Source organism: Cynocephalus volans, chromosome 3, assembly GCF_027409185.1.
Source record: "Cynocephalus volans isolate mCynVol1 chromosome 3, mCynVol1.pri, whole genome shotgun sequence".
Classification (NCBI taxonomy): Eukaryota; Metazoa; Chordata; class Mammalia; order Dermoptera; family Cynocephalidae; genus Cynocephalus; species Cynocephalus volans.
In genome coordinates this window covers 17844923-17866986 of record NC_084462.1, presented here as the reverse complement: position 1 = coordinate 17866986, position 22064 = coordinate 17844923, and the positions used below count along the sequence as shown (strand labels likewise).

Sequence of the window (22064 nt, the reverse complement as noted above, 5' to 3'; positions counted from 1 at the left end):
CATTGGTTTTCATTTTTCCGGGATAAATGCTTAGGAGTGAGATTACTAGGTTGTATGATAAGTGTATGTTTAGTTTTTAAAGAATCTGCCAATATTTTCTAGAGTGGGTATATCATTTTACTTTCCTACCAGCAGTGTATGAGAAATCCAGTTTCTTTGCATCCTCATCACCACTTGATGTTGTCACTGTTTTCATTTTAGCTATTTTAGTAGGTGTGTAGTGATATCTCATTGAGGTCTTGGTCTGCTTTTCCCTAATGTCTAGTGATCTTAAACATTTTTTCACCTATTTGCTATCCGTATGTGTTATTCAGGGAAATATCTCTTCATATCTTTTTCCTATTTTCCAACTGGATTGTTTGCTTTGTTAACTGTTGAGTTTCAAGTGTTCTTTATATATTCTAAATATGAGTTCTTTGTCAGATTGTGGTTGGCAAATATTTTTTCCCAGTTCATAACTTGTCTTTTCAGCCTCTTAGAGAGTCTTTTGCAGAGAAAAAGGTTTTAGTTTTGATAAAGTTCAATGTATTGATTTTTCTTTTTTCTTTTTTCTTTTTTTTTTTAATGAATTATGCATTTGAGTTCATGTCTAAGAACTTTCACCAAGTCTTAGGTCCTGAAAATATTCTCCTGTGTTACAGTTTTACATTCTGAGTTAATTTTATATAAGCCGTGAGGTTTAGGCCAAGGTTCTTCTTCTTTTTTTTTTTTTTAATTTCTTTGCCTATGGATGTATAATTACCCCACCACCATTTGCTGAAAAGGCTATTTTTCCTCTATGTAATTGCTTTTGCATCTTTATAAAAACCAGTTGGCTGTATGTGCCAATACCATACAGTCTTGATTGCTATAGCTATGTGTAAGTCTATATGGAGTATTCCTTCCACTTAATTTTTCTTTTTCAAATTTTCTTTAGCTAGTGCTTTTCCATATACAGTTTATAATAATTATATCTATATTCATAAGAGATCTTGCTGGGATTTTATAGAAATTGTGTTAAAACTGTTTATCCATTTAGGGAGAATTGATATTGTTACTATCTTGAATTTTCCAATCCATGAACATGGTATATCTCTTCATTTATTAGATCTTTTTTGGTTTCCTTCATCAACATTTTGTAATTTTCAGCATATAAGTCCTATACATATTTTATACTTATTTCATTTTTTAGAAATTTATACCTATTTCATTTTTAGATTTATGCTTATTTCATTTTTTCAGTGATTGTTAATAGTATTGCATTTTTAATTTCAGTTTCCACATGTTCGTTGCTAGCATATAGCAAGACAATTGACATGTGTGATTTTATATACTACGACTTTGCTGAATTCATTTATTTATTCTAGGTTTTTGGTAGCTTCCTTGGGACTTTCTATGTAGACTATCATTTCATCTGCTAATAGGTTTAGTTTTATTCTTTTCTGTCTGATTGTTTCTTTTCCTTGCCTCATCACAAGGGCAAGCACTTTCAATACCATGTTGAGTAGCAGTGGTAAAAGTGGACATCCTTGTCTTGTTCCTAGTCTTAGAGGGAAAGCATTCAGTCTTTCACTATTATTTATGATGTTAACTGTATGTTTTTTGTCAGTGTTCTTTGTCAGGAAGACAAAGAGAAGTTCTTCTCTTAGAGTTATGTCATGAATCAGTGCTATTTTTTTTTTATCCATACATTTGTCTCTCTAGTCAGATTCTGAGTTTCTAGAGATCAGAAACTGCTTCTCAAACAGTTTGTTTTCCCCACAGTGCCTGACTTGGTGCCTTTCCCTGAGTAAGCATTGAACAAATGTTTGTGGTTTGATAGAACTGGACATGGTCAGTGAGGGCAGATAGATGAGGGAGGCCTTGAGGAGGGAGCTCATAGCAATATCCCTAACCAGACAGTCCTGGGCAGCTAGGTCTGGATGAGAGATTGTAGCTACTCCTTTTGATTATCATTACATTCAACTCTGGTTCAAGGCAGATGCAGAAGTTATAGGCACCAAACTGATGCTGCAGTAGAGATATGAAGAAGGCAGAATGAATTTATCTACTCTGCTCCAGGTGTTAGAAGTGAAACTTTTTTGGGTAAGTGCCAACTAAAAACCATTGAGTTGTACACTTTAAATGGGTGAATTGTGATGTATAAGAATTATATCACAATAAAGCTGTTGTTAAAAAAGGGGAAAAGGTAAATACCAAGTGGGCAGTGGTTGCCCTGGTGTTCTCTGTACTGGAGGGCAGGGTGTTGCTCTCAGTCTGCTCTGATGTGGGAAGGCTCTTCCAGATGGAAGGACATGCACTTTACTGCCTTCTTGGGGCCCTCTGCTCCTCTGCACTCACCTCAGCATTGATCACACAAGAAAGCATTCAGTGCCTCCCCTCAGAGGAACTCAGAAACTTTTGTAGTTACTGTCTTGCTCATTTTGAAGCATAATCTAAGAATGATGAAATAGACCTACTTACTGCACAGTGAGGCAGTTTTCACTGAGACACAGAGTATTTTCCACAGGCTGGATGCTTTCCCTAATACTATTTTAGTTTAGGCTGTTTCTCCATCCCCTTGACCCTGTTTGTGAGGTAAGAAAAAGGCAGAAAATACTAACTTTATTTTTAACAGTGAGAAAATAAGCAAAAGAATGAAAAATAGCTTCTCATTATCACAATCTAGATTTAATCTGGTGTTAAATCTAGAACATGATCCCCTGGCTCCTGCGTCAGCGGGCAGGCCATTCCGCTTGTGTCGTATTTTAGTCTTTTCCTGTCTCATGACTCTTGACTGCCTGTATTTGTATGTTTTCCCACCCATTTTAAGTTGGAACAAGCAATTGTACCCTCCTTGTGTTGAGGAGCTGCCAGGTTTCAGTGATAATGATAGCAGTAGTACTAACAGTAGTAATTATTGTTTTTAAAACATTGTCTGTTTTACTGATACCTTTTATTTTCCAGTGAAATTTGCTGAATTTGCTGCCACTTCTTCCCCTCATTCAGTTGTCTCCTTTCCAGTAGCTTTTTAAATGAGTGATAGCAAAAGGCAAACCTATTGGTGTGATACATATGTACACACCTGTCTAGGTAAGGTTATGTTCCTAGTAATTAAGACATTAATGCCATGACAGAACAAACAGACAGACAGATTCTGGTTGCAAATTTGATAGCTTGTGAGTTTTCTGTTTTATGACAGTTGGTGTCCATATTGAGGTTCCCTATTATGATTTAGTATTTAGTCTTTGGAGCACAATTAAATCCTCTTTTATTTCTTTTTTTCCCTAGGGCTCAAGGGTTCTTGTCGATGCACGAGACAAGCTTGGTATTCCTTGGCAGTATTCCGAAAATGAAAAGCATGGGATGTTCTTGATGGCCTTTGAGAACAAAGCAGGGCTGCCTGTGGAGCCTGCTACATTTCAGCTGTATGTCCCCGCTCTGAGTGCAATCTGGAGGGATTCTGGCATCAGGGAAGCTTTCAGCCGGAGGAGCGAGTTTCAGCTGGTGAGTGAGCCCTTTTTTGGGGCTACATGATTGTGTTTTACGTGACTGTTTTTGACCTTTGGTAGAATTTCCTTAAAAACTGCATGAAAGTACAGGCAAGCTATAAATTGCCTTAAGTCCTAATATTTAACAACAGAAACACATGAAAGAGGCAAGTTAAACTATCTAAATGGTCAAGAGGGAGCAAGATTCACTCAGGCTAGATAAATGTGTTTGTTCAGGGAATAAGAAGGATTCTTAAAATATTAAAGATGGGTGCAACTCAAGGAACTCAAATTTTTTGAGAAGGGTCTTATTCATAGTGGGAAGTAAACAACTTTCCAGCTTGTGATGTATGAATATGGGCAAATCATGAATGTTTTTAGATCAGTGCCTTGGAAGCTAATTTGACCCCTGCCAAGTCATTCCCTTTAGATTTGTTCCTTTCATTTTAAGGTCTGAAAGTTTCAGGGGTTTTTTGTTTTCGTTTTTTGTTTGTTTGTTTTTTTAGCAGCTGGTCAGTATAGGGATCCAATTCCTTGACCTTGGTGTTAAACACTGTGCTCTAACCAACTGAGCTAACTGACCAGCCCTTAAGGTCTGAAGGTTTTAACAAGGCTAGTCATTTTAGTCATTTAGACTCATTTAGGATATTAGTCTATAACCAGAAAATTTTGGGTGTTTTGCCTGTTCGCTCTTGGTTTTTTTCCTAACATTAACTGTATACAAAGAAAAGGATGTAATTTCTCCTATAACCAGAATAGATATGCACAGCTGATATTAATGCACACCCAGAGTATCCAGAAATACTACTGACTTTTGCATCCCTCAGTACCTAGAATCCCAGGTTGTGAGTCATTAGTCCCTTAACTTTCTTCATGGTTTTGTTATAATGTATATTTATTTGTAAACAATATAGGCTTGAGTTTTACTGGTTTTTAAACTTCATATAAATGGCTTCTTATTGTATATATTCTTCTGTGACTTAACTTTTTCACTCAGCATGTTGAAATGTATTCATGTGATGATAGTAGCTGTGGTTCTATTTTTTTCACTGGTGTCTGATATTCCATTGTGTGATTACACTGAGATTCACCCCTTCTCTCATCGGTGTATTTTTGAATTGTTTTCCATATTTTACTATTACAAACTGCTGTGATTTTTAGTTTTTGTTTTCAGATGCATGCGTTTAAGGGTTTCTCCAGGATTTATACCTTGGAATTGAATTGCCGGTTCATAGGGCGTATATGTCTTCAAATAGCCAAATTCTTTTCCAAAGTGGTTATACCAGCTGTACTCCAAGAAGTTGTTCCTGTTGTTCCTCATCCATGCCAATATTTAGTGTTATCACACTTAAAAAACTTTAATCGTGTCTCATTATGGTTTAATTGAAATATCCCTTATTATGTTTATTGGCTATATGTGTTTTCTCTTCTGGGAAATGCCTATTCATGTCTTTGCCATTTTTTTTCTATTGAGTTATTTTTATTTTTCTCATTCATCTGAGAGGTTCTGTATATAGTCTTCTATATGTTCAGTTTTCATATACTGTTCACCCAATTTCCCCTAATGTTAACATCTTATACAACCATAGTATAATTATCAAAATCAGAAAATTAACATTGGCACAATAGTATTGATTAAACTATAGACCTTATTTAAATTTGGTGTTTTTTCTCTAATGTCATTTTTGTGTGCCAGGATTCTCCATTGTGTTTAGTTATCATGTCCCTCTAGTGTCCTCTAATCTGTGACAGCTCCTCAGTCTTGTCTTGTATGACCTTGATACTTCAAGAGCACTGGCCAATTATTTTGTAGAATGTCCCTATTTGGGTTTCTGGTGTGTTACTTTTTGTTTGGCAAAAATACCACAGAAGTGATGTTGTCCCTTGCTCGGAGCATCACATCAGGAGGTGCATGATATCAATATGTCCCACTACTGGTGATGGGAGCCTTGGTCACTTGGTTAAGGCAGTGTTTGCCAGCAAATTACTATTTTTCCTTATGTTATTGATACATATCTTGGGGAGATACTTTGAGATTATGGAATTATGCTGTTTCTTTTCAAGCTTTTGCCAACTACTTTCAGTGTCCATCGGGGGATCTTAAGGAAGACGTTTTTATTAACCCTTTTTTCATTTGCACATTCTTTCTCAAGTTAACTTTAACAGTTAAGGTGAAAGAATCAAAAGAAGTGGAAAATGCAGTTGCCATGGAAAGGAAATTTTAATCTTCTGAAAGTCAGGAATATAAGGAACAACTGGGGAGTGCGAGTTAATACCAAAGTGTCGAATTGAGGTCTAAGTCCTTTTCACCATAAACTCACATGGTCTGGTAAAGAAGATTCTAGTCTATTCAGAACTTGAAAGGAAATTGCTATTGTTAATTGAGGTTTTCTCCAAAGGAGAAAATATAAACATCCAGAACCAATTATTTACAAATAATGTGCAAAAAGTATTCTGTCTAGGATATCAGTGTGGTAGGGTGGCGGTGTCAGACTTTTGTCATTTGCCTTATTCCATTGGATACAGTGTTTTAGAGCTGGATGGGACCTCCTAGCTTAGCAAGTCAAATCTTTGTATTGTTACAGACATGGAAGTAAGCCCAGAGAGGTTATGGCTTGCCTGAGGCCGCATCTTGGTAATCACTGTGAGAAGCATGGACCTGAAAGTTCATTCTGCCTATTTCTCCCTGTGTTCATCCATTCATTCATTCTAGGACCTACTAGGTGCTAGACAGCATGCTATATGCTGGGATTCAGCAGTGAATAAGACCAAAAATGAGCCTGTCTGTCCCCTGAGAGCTTTTAATCTAGACATAGACATGGCATATGATTAGGGTAATGTTGTCATGAAGTGAGTCAGTAGTCATCCCTTTGTTCTGAGCTTGTATTTCGAACAGCTAGACTTTTTGAGGATACACTGTTCAAGTCGATTGTGTGTTTTTAAGTATTGCAGTAACCAAAAGCAAACGTGACAGTGTTAAATTCTTGTTTATTGGGTAGTGGGTATATGGGTGTTTATCATTCCTATACTTTGTACATTTCTGTATTTTTCTTTTTCTTTTTCAAAAAAATTTATAGAGCATCTTATTAAAATAGCTAGATAGTAGGCCCTTAATAGCCATCACTGTCAAGATAACAATTACAGCAAAATTTAAAAAGCATAATTATCTTAATTCACTGTTATCAGGATTCCCCCGCCCCCCCACCACTTCAGTAGGCCCTTATTTCTCTTCTCTTTTAATCTTTTTCTTAGTGTCAAAAACCTTTCCAGGACAATGTTTCAGCAACTTGTTTTTTGCCTTTTTTTTCCCCCTCCCCAGCTGACAGAACTCTTAACAGCCTTTCAAAGTCTTACAGTGGAGACACCCAGCTGCTTTGAGAATTGCTGTCAGCCAGGTGTTCAGCTTTTCCTCCTCTGCCGTCTTGGTTGTGCTTGCCATTCCTGTCACAGAAACAAAAAGAGGAGGAAAAAAAGTCTGCGTCTGGTGATTACCTTGTGACGGCCCTTTCTCCCCTGAGGGGAGTCGGGTGGACTTTTGGGGGCTGCAGCAGGGGGGCAGCGATCTTCCCTTTCCAAAGAGAAGACAGCCTTGCCTTCTTCCTCACTAAACCCTTGTCACTGCATGTTCACTGGTCTCCACGGCCTTTTACACACAGGGTTTGATATCACTTCTGTAGCTCAATAAAAAAGAAAGGAAGATGACCTTGACACTTTAGACCTTATCTTTTAAAACACAGTTAAGACATAGGAAGACACTTAACAGAAAGGTTTTTGTATAACTAATATAAATGTTTTCTTATATGCCCTCTTTAATAAAAGTGAATTTAGAACATTTTATTTATTTTTTTTAATTAATATTTTTTTATATTCTATGATGTTGTTGCAGAGCTGTTGGGAGGGAGAGGGAGAGGGGAAAATGGGAGGAAATAGGATGGAAGAAGGAGGAAGGTGGGGGGACTGGATTGAGGCCTGTGGCACCCTCCTCATTCCCACAGGGGAAACCAGGGAGCTTTCAGCAGTGGCTTGATCATTGCCAGGCTGGGTGCAGATGTCACAGGGGTGTGGCAGATTCCCTCACCCCCCACCACCCTAGCTCGGGAACCTGGGGCCCTTCTTGCTGCCGCTCAGTGATCATCATTGGGCTGGTTGTGGGTGTCGGAAGGGGCATAGCCAAGGGCCCCCACTGCCCTGGCTTGGGAGAGCCTGAGGCACTTCCTGCAGTGGCTCAGTGGTCGTCGCTGGGCTGGTTATGGGTGTCGGGGGACACAGCCGAGACCCAAGGCCCCCCACCATCCCAGCTCAGGAGAGCCCAGGGTGCTTCCTGCAGTGGCTCGGTAGTCATCACTGCGTAGAACTTTTTAAATGTAGCATGCGAATTATCATTAACTAATGTGTTTATAATATAGCAAATGGATGATATTACTGTGGATTGTCTGCTTTCTATTACACCTTTTATTTGGGGGATTTAATTAATTAGAGTGGTACAACATGGGTTTATCAGTTTTCTTTTGTGTATAACTCTAAAGTGAGAGTGACAATGAATTTGTATATCATAATTCACCTGCTGTGCCATGTGGTGGGTGTTCTTTCAGTGAGTCCTTTCTGTATGCCAGGCACTGTGTTGAGGTTAAGTCCCATTTCTCAAAAAGCTGATAAAACAAAAAGACATCCCAGCAAATAATCACAATAAGATGTGATAAGAAACATAATTGAGGAATATATAGGCTAATTAGGCATAAAGGGAAAAAATACATAATTCTACTTGGCAGGAGGAAGTTAGGGGAGAGGTTTTGGAGGAGATTTTTCTGAAGATAGGTAGGGATGAACCAGGGGACAGTGGTAGTGAGGTGGTAGAGGTGGGGGACTGGGAAAGCCCCAGACAGCTACAGAAGTTCACTTAGCCAGAGGGCAGCAATGAGAGCAGCAGGTGCTAGCCCTGCAGAAATCCCAACTCAAACTGGCTTGACCAATAAAGGGACTTTATTAGCTCAGAATTGACAAAGCCCAGGGGATGGAGGACAAGGCAAGAGCTTTATGTGCAGTTTGAGCTGTTCAGTAAATTTCTTAACATCCAAGAAGTGTGAAGCAAGAGGTATCAGAGGAAAAGAAAAGAGTTCAGCCTTTCTACATGTATGGCATATCTATTTGTGTAGTCTCCCCAACATCTGAAACAAGCAGATGTGCAGCTCATGATTGGATAGTACAAATTGTGAATCATTATTATACATCATTTCAGTTCTTACTTCGAAGTGGAAGAGTATTGTGCTTTCTTGAAAATGTTTTCACTCTTTAGTCTTTGAGTTAGATAAAACACCCCAAATGACCAAAGAAATCCTAAGCAAAAAAAATAAAGCCAGAGGCATTACACGAGTTGGCTTCAAATTATACTACAAAGCTGTAGTAACCAAAACAGCATGGCACTGGCATAAAAACAGACACACAGACCAATGGAACAGAATAGAGAACCCAGAAATCATCCCTTGTACTTACAGCCAACTGATCTTCAACAAAGGCACCAAGAACATACACTGGAGAAAGGACAGCCTCTTCAATAAATGGTGCTGGGAAAACTGGATATCCATATGTAAAAAATTGAAACTAGACCTGGACTTCTCGCCATATGCCAAAATCAACACAAAATGATTAAATATTTAAATATAAGACCTGAAACTATAAAACTCCTAGAAGAAAACATAGGGAGAATACTTCAGGATGTAGGACTGAGCAAAAACTTTATGAATAAGACCTCAAAAGCACAGGCAACAAAAGAAAAATAAACAAATGGGATTATATCAAACTAAAAAGCTTCTGCATAGCAAAGGAAACAATCAACAGAGTGAAAAGACAACCTACAGAATGGGAGAAAATATTTGCAAACTGTACATCTGACAAGGGATTAATATCCAGAATATACAAGGAACTCAACCTAACAGTAAAAAAATAAGTAATCCAATTAAAAATGGGCAAAAGAGCTGAACAGACATTTCTCAAAGGAGGACATACACATGATCAACAGGTATATGAAAAATGCTCAACATCACTCATCATCAGAGAAAAGCAAATCAAAACCACACTGAGATATCTTCTCACCCCAGTTAGATTGGCTTTTATCAAAAAGACGGAATAACAAATGCCAATGAGGATGCAGAGAAAGGGGAACCCTTCTACACTGTTGGTGGGACTGTAAATTAGTATAGCAATTATGGAAAACAGTATGGAGGTTCCTCAAACAACTACAGATAGAACTACCATATGATTCGGCAATCCCACTAGTGGGTATATACCCAAAGGAATGGAAATTATCTTGTTGAAGGCATACCTGCACTCCCATGTTCATTGCAACTCTGTTTATAATAGCCAAGGTATGGAACCAACCTAAATGTCCATCGACATTTAGGAAAATCTGGTATATATACATGATGGAATACTACTCAGCCATACAAAAGAATGAAATTCTGCCATTCACAGCAACATGGATGAGCTTAGAGAAAATTATGTTAAATGAAATAAGCCAGGCACAGAAAGAGAAATACCACATGTCCTCACTCACAAAAAGGAGCTAAAAAATAAACAATAATCACAATAACATATTGGTCTTTCAGAAGGAGAGAGCAGAACTGTGGTTATTAGAGGTGGGGAAAGGGGGCTTATTGAGAAATTGTTAATGGACACAAAGCGTGAGTATGTTTTGTAATGATGAGTATGCTAATTATCCTGATTTGATCATCACATATCATACACAAGTATTGATAGTCAGCTCTGTACCCCATAAATATGTATAATCAATTCTGTTTCAATAAAAAAAGAAAGAGATCAAAACTCAGTTTGGAGGAGTCAATTCATGTTTTGTTTTTTTATTTTATTTCTATTTTTATTGAATCATAATTGATTATACATATTTTTGTTGCTTTGCCTCACACAGATTTGTCACTTTTCTTCCTCTGTGCAGAGCCACAGAAGGATTACTCAAAGCCCATCTCTTCCTAGCAGTGAGAGACCCTGAAGAGGTTAATCTCCCAGAACCCTCAAGAGAGAGGCATTCCTTCTTTTTGGGAAATTAACCACAAACTGGGGTTCTCGCCCCACATTTAGTCTCCAGACCAGGAAGTTACAGGAAAAGAACATAGGTGGGGTTATGGCCAATTATAGTTTAACAGTAAAGGCTGGTAACATTCAATGAAACAAGCAAGGTGACATTCCATAATGCAATTTGTAAAAGGTTAAGTCAGTCCACCAACAAAAGCTTGATCTTAGCAAACACTGTTTTTCCCTACAGTAATTTCCTGGTATCTTACATATCAATCAGTAACTTGTCTGTCCTTGAGCCAGCAACCTTGCTGTGCCACAACTCTTCATCCACATCAGAAACCCTAGCCTGAGGAAAGTTTCCTGTCTTTTGCAAGGTTAACATTTCTATATGTAATTTTAAGAAGTTAGGCTAAACCTGAAACTGCAGGGCTTTGGAGGCCTGTGGAATACATTTGCTTTGTAAATATTGGTATATTCCACATATTTGGGGGGTTCAACATTGACATGTGTTGTTCAAATCAATATTACAGTCAGTTTATGTTGATAGCACATTTCTTGATTTCTGGAAATCAAGTGATGTGCTTATTATAGAGATTTTTTTTCAGTCATGTTTAAAAGAATCAAATCTTTGTAACCTTACTAGGGATTGCCAAAAAGACTGGATGTATAGGATGAATTTTAGATGTAGAGGAAAAGCAAGAGAAAAGTTATCCATAGTGGTTGTGTGTGTGGATGCTGTTGCCTTAAAACCAAATGAGTGTGAAATTTTAAGAGGAAAATTACCCTGTGGCTTAGTGAGTAGCATGCTGAGAATAAAAAGAATCACTGAAATCACTGGCCTTGCTCCTGTTCTAAAATCCACATGTGTTGTGCTTAGTTGTTCTTCTTTTTTTAAGAAGATGACCAGTAAGGGGATCTTAACCCTTGACTTTGTGTTGTCAGCACCACACTCAGCCAGTGAGCGAACCAGCCATCCCTATATAGGATCCGAACCCGTGGCCTTGGTGTTATCAGCACCACACTCTCCTGAGTGAGCCATGGGCCAGCCCTTGTGCTTAGTTTTTCTGATGTCTGGCACCTCAGAATTTCCCCAGGTTAATTGCATTAGCACACACATCCACTGTTTTGTTAGCCCGGCCTTATCCCTGACATGTTGTGCTTTTAAGGGCCAAGGGCCATAGAAACATGGTTTACAAGTTCTCAGGCTTGGAATGATTTTTTGGTGAAGCTCTGGGATAAAGTGGTGCCCAAAATTCTCTTTTGCATTCCTGAAACAACTGTCAGTTTATGCTGTGTGATAGTTATGTCTTTTTAGAAAAGAACAAATGAATCACTTATTGAAATAACTTGATACCACTGGTTAACGTTCCTTTGGAAACTTGCCTGTGCTTTTGCTGATATTATTTTAATTGACTTTCAAAATACTTTCCCTGAGCTTTCTTAGTAAGCTTTTGAGACACTAGAGGGCTGGACTAAATAGAAGAGGTGGTGATTGATAGCTATAATAATTTTTTTGTGATTTTTCCCTGAGTCTGTGTTAAACTAAGTGACTTATACTGAACAGTGCTGTTTTGTGCATTTTCTGTGAATACATGTCCTTCTAGGAAAGAGATCTACTATATAATTATTTGGTGGTGACTGTCAGGTACTCAAGGAACAGTTTCATTGTAGCTGGTTTATTAGTAATAAGACCTGAAGTAGCAGCAATGCCTGTCAAATGACAAGTTATGTTTCTGGGTTGTTTGGGGACAACACTGAAGTGTTTTCCATTGTGTCCCTGCAGGCTGTTACTAGTCTAGTCGTTTCTTTGCCCACCTGAGTTTTACCTATGCCCACCCAGGATTAGTTGTAATCCTTTTGCAGGTGTAATTCATTGCCTTTTCCTTATTCTTTCCTCTTTTCTCTGTTATTAAGATATCCCATAGACTTGATTTTTAAAAATAAAAGACTAGAGGAAGAAGGGAAAACCCCAGCAAGTACAGATGAGGACGGTGCCTTTACCCTCTGATGTTTCTTGTACAATTTGGGACATTTCAAAGAATTTTTCTACTTTGAAACTGTATTGGTCTCCTCCTATTTGTAGCAAATGGCAAGAATTCCTGGATGTCTGACTGTTACAATTAAGTTTGGTTGCATGTCATGGAAAACCCAAATTAGCAGTGATACTTAAATGTGGTAAATTTTTTTTCTCTCTCATATGAAAAAAAATTCAGATAGCCAGTCCAGGAATGATATGGTGAGTCTATGTGCAAACCTTTTCCAATGACCTGTTTCATGGCTCCTGTTCTCAGGCTTGGTCCTCAGACTTTGTTCCAGACAGAAGGAGGAGGATGGGGAAAATGAGTTCACTTTCTTCCTTTTAGGGTGACTTCCTAGAAGTACCATCCAACACTTCCTCATAAATCTCATTAACTGGAACTTAGTCACATAGCCACACATGCAAGGGAGGCTGCCACATGTAGGTTCTTAGCTGACAAATTGTCACTGAGGATGAGAGGCAAAATGGTATGAGACGAGGCATCCAGCAGCCTCCACCAGAGCCCCTCTGGGACCTTTTCTGCCTCTAATCTGATGCTAGGAAAGTCAGTGCTTTGTGAGGAGCCCAAGCTAGGGATGACAAAGTTAGGCTTTGATAAGTTACTCTAACTCTCCTTTGCTGAGTAAAGGGGAACATAACACAATAGTCTTTGAAGTATTATGTGGGCTAATGGAGATAAATTACAAGTGTGCTTTCAGTCTTGTGTGTCTATTTCAATTTTATGCAATTCATTTATTCAGCAAATATTTATGGAGCAGTCACTGTGTATCTACTTATAAGTGCTGGGGAAATACTAGTAAATAAAGACCTTGCTCATATGGAGCTGACTTTCTAATAAGAAGAGATAGACAATAAATTAATAGATAGGAGTATATGTATGTGTGTGTGCACGCATGAGTGTTTGCGTATGTATGCACACATAAGGAAGTGTTATATGTATAGAGAAAAGTAAAGCAGGGAACTGGGGTAGAGAGTATGAGGAGAGAGGAGGCTGGATAGATACATAGGGTGGCCACGGGCATTTCTTCAGTAGATTCTTTGTTCTCCGGTTCTCTCCCACATTTGCTCTCTCTTCTTTCATGGTAGCAGGGTTGGGAATGTGGCCTCAAATCTACATTTTCTGCTTTCTCCATGGTTGTGAGTAGCCTTAGGACTAAATTCTGAGTCTTGCTCTTGAACTGACTGGATGTGTTCACCCCTAGCCTCTCTCCCGCTTTCTGATGGCTGTCCAGTTTCATGACTGAGCAGTCAACATGCACCCACAAGTGGCATATAGAGTGTGGCAGAGGCACTCCCAGCTCATCTTAAGCCTCTGTGTTTTGGCTGGTGGCCCTAACTAAAGGAGCTTTCTAGAGTGGTCTTTTCGCTGAGAGCTCAGAGAGAGGTGGGTGTCGAGGGAAGGGAAAAAGTGTCCTAGCTTGGAGACTAACAAGTGCAAAGGTGGGAGCAGGCTCTGTGATCCTGAGTGCAGCAAGAACACCAATGTGAGATGGAGCTGAGGGAGCAGATGAGATGAGAGAGGTGACAGATTCATGGTGCAGGTGAAACCACATTGTAGAAGGCTTGGGAGGGCTGCTGGAAGGACCTCGGCTTTGGGCAGAGGCCTAATATGGTTTGATTTACGTTTTTTGTTGGGGTTTTTTTTGGCGGCTGGCTGATATGAGGACCCAAAACCCCTAACCTTGGTGTTCTAGCACCGTGCTCTAACCAACTGAGCTAACCGGATAGCCACTTAATTTAGATTTAATAGCATTGCTTTGGTCGCCATACTAATGATAAAAATAGACCTATTTGGAGGCTTCTGCAATAATCTAGATGACAGATAATGAAGGTGATGAAACCTTCAGGTTCTGGGCACCTTAGAACTAGAGAGGAATTTAGAGGCCATCTAGTCTAACTACTCATCCAGGGTTCTCTGTGCATCAACCCTGGTGGTAGAAATTGAGCCCCAGTACTTTTTTTTAATTTAGGACACTTGATATAGTCTGTTTTTTGTCTTTGTGAGCAGCTCCCAGGCTTCCTCTGTCTGGAACCTGCTGCCCCAAGCATGCAAAGCTTGTGGAACTAAACCCTGTGCTGAGTGTGGCACCAGTGAATGTGTCTAGTGTCTGACTTCCCTAGGGCCTTGTTCTCTGCCAGAAGACTTGTTTTAGATCATAAGTCGCCAGTCTCCTTGTGAAGTCTGATTACCCTTCATTTCCTTCAGGTGTTGAGATGGGCGTCCTGGGTTAGGAATGCTCAGAGGAAAGATCTTGAATGGAGGAGGGAAAGGTTATGGCAGCTCAGAGATGTCTCAGGTAAAGCACCAGCCCCATTCTGTGCTGGTCGGGGAAGTAGTTGAGTTCTAAAGTGTTCAGTTAGTTTTTAATTAGGGTTTAATTGGTGGAAATTAAAATCAGCAAATCTATACCCACTTATACAGTATATGAAAGGATTTTTTCCCATACCCTCAGCCATGTAGTTTTATTCTTCTCAAGTTTTTGCCAGCTTGGTAAGTAAAAGTTTCTGTGATTATTGGTTCTTTTCATATGCTTATTTGCCATTTATATTTATTATTTTGTGAATTGGCTATTGACATCCTTTCCTTTTTTCTGTTGGGAACAAGTTTCTTTTTTTAACTTCTTATTTTGTAATAATTATAGATTGACAGAAAGTTGTAAAGATAGTCCCTCATATCCTTTACCCAGTCTTCCCCAATGGTTACATCTTACATGACCACAGTTTAGTATGAAAACCAGGAGACTGACATTGGTACAATATGTATGTGTAGTTCTCTGTCATTTTATTACACGTGTGGATTCATATAACCACTGTTCCGGTTGAGATGCAGAACTGTCCCATCACCAGGATCTCCCTGGTGCTGCTGCTCTATAGCCACACCCACTTCCCCATCACCATCCCTTACCCCTGGCAAACACTAATCTGTTCTTTATTGCTAAGATTTTGTCTTTAGGGGAATATTATATAAGTGGAGTCATACAGTATGTGACTTTTGAGGTTGACATTTGTCACTCATTGTAATGCCCTTGAGATCTATTCAAGTCATTGCATGTGTCAATAACATGTACAGCTTTTTATTTCTGAGTAGTATTCCATGGTGTGCAGGTACCACAGTTTATCAAAAAAGAAAAAAGAAATATATATATACATATAAACACACACGGATATAATATACACACACATATACATATATAAGAAGTATACATTGTTTTTATCTTATAGGATAGGTGAGAAATGTCAGAAATTAGTAAATAATTTCTGGAGAAAATGGAGTTATATTTGAGATACCAAAATATCAGAAATTACTCTCTCAGTTTTGTTTGGTACTTTGTATGTGTATGACAGTTTTTAACCTTTCAAACTAAATTAACTTTCAGTGTGATTCATAGTGGAAAATCTCAGCTTTCTTGAAACTTACTGTTAAAGTCAGAAGACTTTGAGTTCTTTAACCAAATCCTCCTGTTTGATATTGAAACTGTTTACTATTTGAGGCCTGAGAGTTGATGGAATTTGCCTGACATGACAGAGCTAATGAATGGCCAAGATTTGAGTGCAGGAACTTATAGTAGCCTATGCAGTTTAATGCTTATTTGGGTCCGGATCCCAGCTCCAAAGGGGGTAGGATGCTTAGTTTTCCTCTGGGGTGGCTCTTGCCTGAGGTCACAGAAGCAGGAAGCTGAGGTATTTGCTATTCTTGGATCATGTACTGGTGAGAAACTTGTGTGTTCCTGCTTATGATTTTGGCCTTTCCCCTTCATTTCATTAATCATGAATAGTATTATATACTTATAAACCTCTAGAAATCTACCCCTTTAGGGGGAAAAAAAAAAGAAGTGTTATGTATTTTAACCTATATCCTTATGGAAAACATTGCTAAAAAGCTTTACCTCTGGAGGGTTTGTAAGCCCATGACATAGTGGCCCAGGATGGAAATGTGATATTCGTATAGTCGAATTAGTAATGAAATCTTTTACATGATAACAGAGCCAGAAACCCTAAAGGAAAATAATTATGGATTTGATTACATAAACATTTTTAACTTTTGTCTGGCAAAAGTCAGCATAAAGAAAATTAAGAGGCAAATAACAAATTAGGGGGAAGAATTTCAACATATAAAAAAAGATGTTTTTATATGTTAAGAGAGTGTGTAAAACAACTGCAGGCTGCATAAAAGCGCTCTTATGAGTCAATAAATGAGGGATTTATCCCCAGTAGAAAACTGAGTGAGAGAAGAAATAAGATTACCAACCTTACTACTAATTGTTGTTGAAACATGTATTATTTTTATAATCAGAAAAGACCACGAAAGCATTTTTAGAATGAATTATAAAAGTTAACGTTCACAAAAAACAATTTGATAAATCTTATGCATTATTTCTGAAAGAAAGCTTATGGTTTAAGTAACTTTGGTTAACTATAATACACTATTAATCTGAAAGTTTCAAAGGATGGTAATATCAACCACATTCCCCACCTCCTTTTTTTCAGAGTTCAACAAATGTAACCAACTTCAGCAAGTACTGAATGAAGTCCAGTGAATGGCAAGAGCCCAGGACTCTCTCTCACCATTTTTTTCAGTTCCTTAGCTGTCAAAGAGGGCAGTAATACTCTTAGATTGATTCTGGGAGATGTGAAAACATCTAGCACCATGCTTGGCACATGGTATTTGTTTACTAAACTGGTTCAATGATTTAGAATTTTTGTGCTCAATACTGGGTTATGAGCTATAGGAAGAAGATTCCCTAACTTTCGTCTCACTGAGAGCCAGGGTTTGAATGCCCGAAGCAGGTGCCTGTATTATCCAGTGTGTGTAGATATCATTAGAATTTAGTTCCAACTCCGTGTAAGTGCGGAACTGATGGTCAGAGTGTCATGGAGGAAATTAGATTTCAACTTGGGTGGGTTTCTAATGAAAGATTAAATTCTCAAAGGAAATGAGAGGGAGGAGGACACGGAGGGTTGATAAAATCCGTAAGTGGTTATCAGACTCTGAAAAGCTGCGTTACTCTAATGACAGAGTCATGTAGAAAAGCAAGGGCTGCCCTATTCTGGCTGTTCTTAGGAACGCTTTTCTGAGAATTTTGCATTTAAGCCAAATGAAACAGTTGATTTATTAACTTGTTATGACTTTTTTCTTTCTTTCTTTTTTTATTGTGGTGAAATATACTTTTTTGCTCTTTTAAATCTCTTGTCACTAAATCTTTCTAGCAGAGCAGTATTAACAGTTGAACAACCATATCCCAGTGAGTCTTTGGAAAAGTTCAGGTTAAGGTGGCATAGATTAGTTTGTGTGTGAGCACTTCCTTCGAGGGATTCCTTGTGAATGTGAATGCAGTTGTGATTTACCATTAAGTAAATCAAGAGATTAGAAGGGGCCCTCATCTTCCGAAATTGGAAAACATCTTTCCTAGGATCACGAGGAACACCTCAAAAGTTATTATCAAATTTTTTTATTTCCTTGCTTCCTTCCTTTCCTTCCTTAAGGCTTTCAGATCTGAGTGGGCAGATTCCACAATAGAAGTATCTTCATCATATTTTCTGTCTTAGCGTGGGCTGCTATAACAAAATACCACAGCCTGGGTGACTTGAACAACAAACATTTATTTCCCACAGTTCTGAAGGCTAGGAAGTGCAAGATAAAGCCGCTGACAGAGTGGGTTCTTGGTGAGGGCTCTCTCCCTGACTTGCAGACTGCTGCTTTCTCTCTGTCTTCACATGGTGGAGAGATCTCTTCCTCTTCCTATGAGGGCACTAATCCTATCATGGGGGCCCACTCTCATGACCTCATCTAACCCTATTTACCTCCCAAATGCTCCATCTCCTAATGCCATCCCACTGGGGATTAGGGCTTCAACACAGAAATTTTGGAAGGACACAAACATTCAGTCCATAACAATGTTGTGACATTGTAAAATATATGTTTGGTTTTCAGCCCTGTTTCCAAATACACAGCTTCACCCTTTCAGGCACCTGGTATAATTGAGTTAGGAGACAATATTATCTCTTGCTCTGAAACCTCCTTTTAGGTGTTAATGTACTATTGAATTTTCCTCTTTATTAACCCATATTCATTCCTCTACCCTCAGCTTCTCTTCATTTCTACTCAGATTTTTAGGCAGCAATATAATCTAGCAAGTGCTTCCCCTTCAGTTCATTCCCATTCATATAGGATAAGATTGCACAGGTACAGAACTAGTGGGCTATATTTACCACCAGGCAATACAGCTGCATTCATTGTTAACTCCAATTTTGCCAGACGGGGTGAAGGCACAGCCTACCCTCATCAGACCCTTAGGAATTCTGACATAAGGTTTAAAAATACAGTTTACAGTTTCTTGCCTAGGAATCATCCCTGCTTATAGCGCTTGTAGTTGCAAGACCTGGTCCTAGGACCACTGCATCAGGTCAGGGGGAGTCAGGGGCAGTGTGGTTTGAGGTGATGTGGGGAAGAAAGAAAAAAAGTATAATCATATTAGCATACTCCTCCCTTGGCAAGAATTGCATAGTCATACCACTATCCTCTCATACCCATTCTTCCCTAGATCCACCAGAAAAACAGAGGAATATATAGTGGGGACACTCCTTTAGTCCCACTCATGCTGAGTGTGAGCACACACTTCTGAAGATGTGTGCTTTTATCTCCCCATGTTTCAGACAACTGTTTTAATTGCCTATTTCACTTCTCTATCAAACTGTTACTGAGGAGGATGTGTCTCTCTCCCCATTGTTGGACATTATGGGCTGTACAGTGTGTTCCTCAGCCTGAAGAAATGACAGTCAGCCATCCAAATCCATGCAATATCTTCTGTTCTAATTTTTCTTTGGCACTCTGAACATTTGCATCTTCCACTGAGTAAGCAAAGCCCAGTCCAGAGTCATTGTCTATTCCTGGCAAGACCCATTTGTAGCCCCCAGAGGCTGCCAGCATAAGTCTCACTTGCCAGCTGTGTTCAGGGCCTTCCCCCGCAGGGAATCTGCCCCCTAGCCATTGGCAGTCTCTGTTTCTCTTGCTGGCAGACAGAACAGTTACCATCAAGTTTAGCTGTACAGACCTTTTTCACAGTACAGATCTGGGCCCTCTACCCCTGGATAATCTGATTCCAGTAGTCCACAGGTGCAGGTGGGGCAGGGCCCAGACATCTCTGTGTGAGAATCTCCCTAGGTAATTCTGATGGCCAGCCAGTATTGAGAACCATTAATGAGCGTCTAAGGTCTTTTCCATTCCTGACATGATTTGGAAGCCTAGTTCCTTCTACTTTAATTCATAGGCAGGGTTTAATGGCGGATATCCCTTCCTAAGAAAATTCACCACTTTAGAACAGGCTATTTGGATATGACACAGGACACTTAGTATTCAGGGTTCTTCAAATGCACATAGACCAGGCAGTTCTGTTTTTCAGCTGCATTTATTAATAGAGTTGGCAGAGAGCTTCAGCTTCCAGCTCTTTTTGAGACACTGGGCACAATGGTCCTACTGAGCTCTGGTGACTAAGACAGAAAGAATTGAGAATCAAGGCTTTATTTTCAGATTATTTTTCCTCCTGTCTGTTATTCTTTACCATTTTTAATCTTCCAGAATTTTAGACCACATTCCTTATATCTCATCACCCAAGACAATTCAGACTGGCTCTATCTCATTCCAGCCAATTTATAGGATGATATTCAACCCTAAATTGGGTTGTAAAATAAAAAGCAGCATACTAACACTAGGAAAGGGTTACTTAATCAAGCCTGTTAAAATAAAACCTAAACACTCAAGAAACTAGTTACAGTGGTTGCCTATAGAGAAGAGAACTGGGTAGCTGGGAGACTGACTTATTTCTCTAGTGCTTGCCTCCCCCTTTATGGATTTTGTACTGTGTGCATGTATTATCTATTCAAAACTTCAGAGAATTTTAGTAGTTCATAATAGAGAAGGGGAAGTAATTCATAACGTAGTGAAAAGTTCAAATTCTGTAATACTTTAAGACAAGTGTATTACTACCAAATTCTAAAGAGATGTCAGTAAATGATACAAGTCATACTACTTTTAGAATATTATTGATAATAATAATATTAATAGTAACTTCCATATATTGAGTACTTGCTGTGCCAACCACTATGCATGAATCATAAACCAAACCTCAAGTAAGAAGCTGGCTCCTTAACACAAGATTTAGCTTCATAAATATGTATGACATTGTTTTTTTAAAAAAAAAAAGGGAAAAAGCAAATAACCTAGGCTTTATTTTTTTTTTAACGTATTTACTTATTTATTTATTTTTACATTCTAAGATGTTGTCACAGAGCAGTTGGGGGAGAGGGAAAGGAAGAGGGAGATAAGGTGCAAGGAAGAGGAATGGAGGGTGTGGTCAAGGCCCATGGCACCCCCCTCATTCCAGCTGGGGAGCCCAGGGGGCTTCTGGCTATGGCTTGGTTGTGGCTTGGCTGGATGTGGACTTTGGGGGCAGGGGATCATGGCTGAAGCCCTCGGCAGCCCCGCAACCTTGGAACCTGGGGAGTTTCTGGCAGCAGCCTGGTAGTTGTTGCTGGGCTGGATGCAGATGTCTGAGGGATGTGGCTGAGGTCCTCGGCCCCCCACCACCCCAGCTCTGGAGCCCAGGGTGCTTCTGGCGGTGGCCTGGTGGTTGTCGCTGGGCTGGATATGGATGTTGGGGGGCATGGCTGAGGCCCTTGGGCCCCCATATACTTATTTTTATACTTATAGTTGTTTGGTTTTATTTATCTTTGAAAGAGGTTTGTGTAAAAAGGAAGACAAATCTGTAAGTCTAAAAGGAATATTCATTGACTACTGTTGACTTTGGGTTCTTAAACCTTCTACTTTTTTTGAAATTTATACAATTAAAGCTTTCAATGAGTTAGTGATCTGGACTCCCATTGTTCTCCACAACCCCATCTACTACTACTCTTCCTCTCATTCATTCTGCTCCTGGCATATAGGCCTTCTTGCTATTCTTTGCATATTCTAAGCACGATAGGACCTCTGCACTTCCTTTCTGCCTAGAATACTCTTCCTCCTTTATCTTGTAAAGGTTTTGTCTCAGATGTTACCTTAGCAAAGTCTTCCTTGACAATCTTGATTAAAATCACGACCCCACCCACCACTGCCTCGCACTTTTCCCTGTTTCATTTTAAAAATATTTTTCTTGGAGAATTTGTTATATATGTATATATACACACACGTATATGCACATATATATGAAATACATATATAGAAATAAAAGTGCATATATGTTAACTCAATTGGTTTTTACAAACTGAACATAACTGTGTAACTAGCAATCATCTCAGGAAACAAAATTACCCACACTGCAGAACCTCTTTCATCTTTATTCAGTCACTACCTTCCACTCTCCAGAGGTAACCAATCCTGATCTTTAACAGCACAGAATAGTTTTGTCTGTTTTTGTACTTAATATGTATGTGGTATCATACAGTATTTATTCTTTTATACCTGGCTTCTTTATTTCAACATTATGTTTTGTGAGATTCACCCATATTGTGGCAGATAGTTAGATGATTCATTCTCGTTGCTATAAGGTATTTCA

The 22064-nt window shown here is 39.0% G+C and overlaps 1 protein-coding gene across 1 annotated transcript in view; it reads left to right on the top strand.

Moving 5' to 3' along the window:
* GNA12 (G protein subunit alpha 12) overlaps positions 1 to 22064 on the top strand; it is a 116543-nt gene that overhangs the window by 50510 nt on the left and 43969 nt on the right. Inside the window, exon 2 of the mRNA XM_063091417.1 lies at positions 3250 to 3465. Within this exon, the coding sequence (XP_062947487.1) occupies positions 3250 to 3465 (216 nt within the window). The remainder of the gene's footprint in view (positions 1 to 3249; positions 3466 to 22064) is intronic.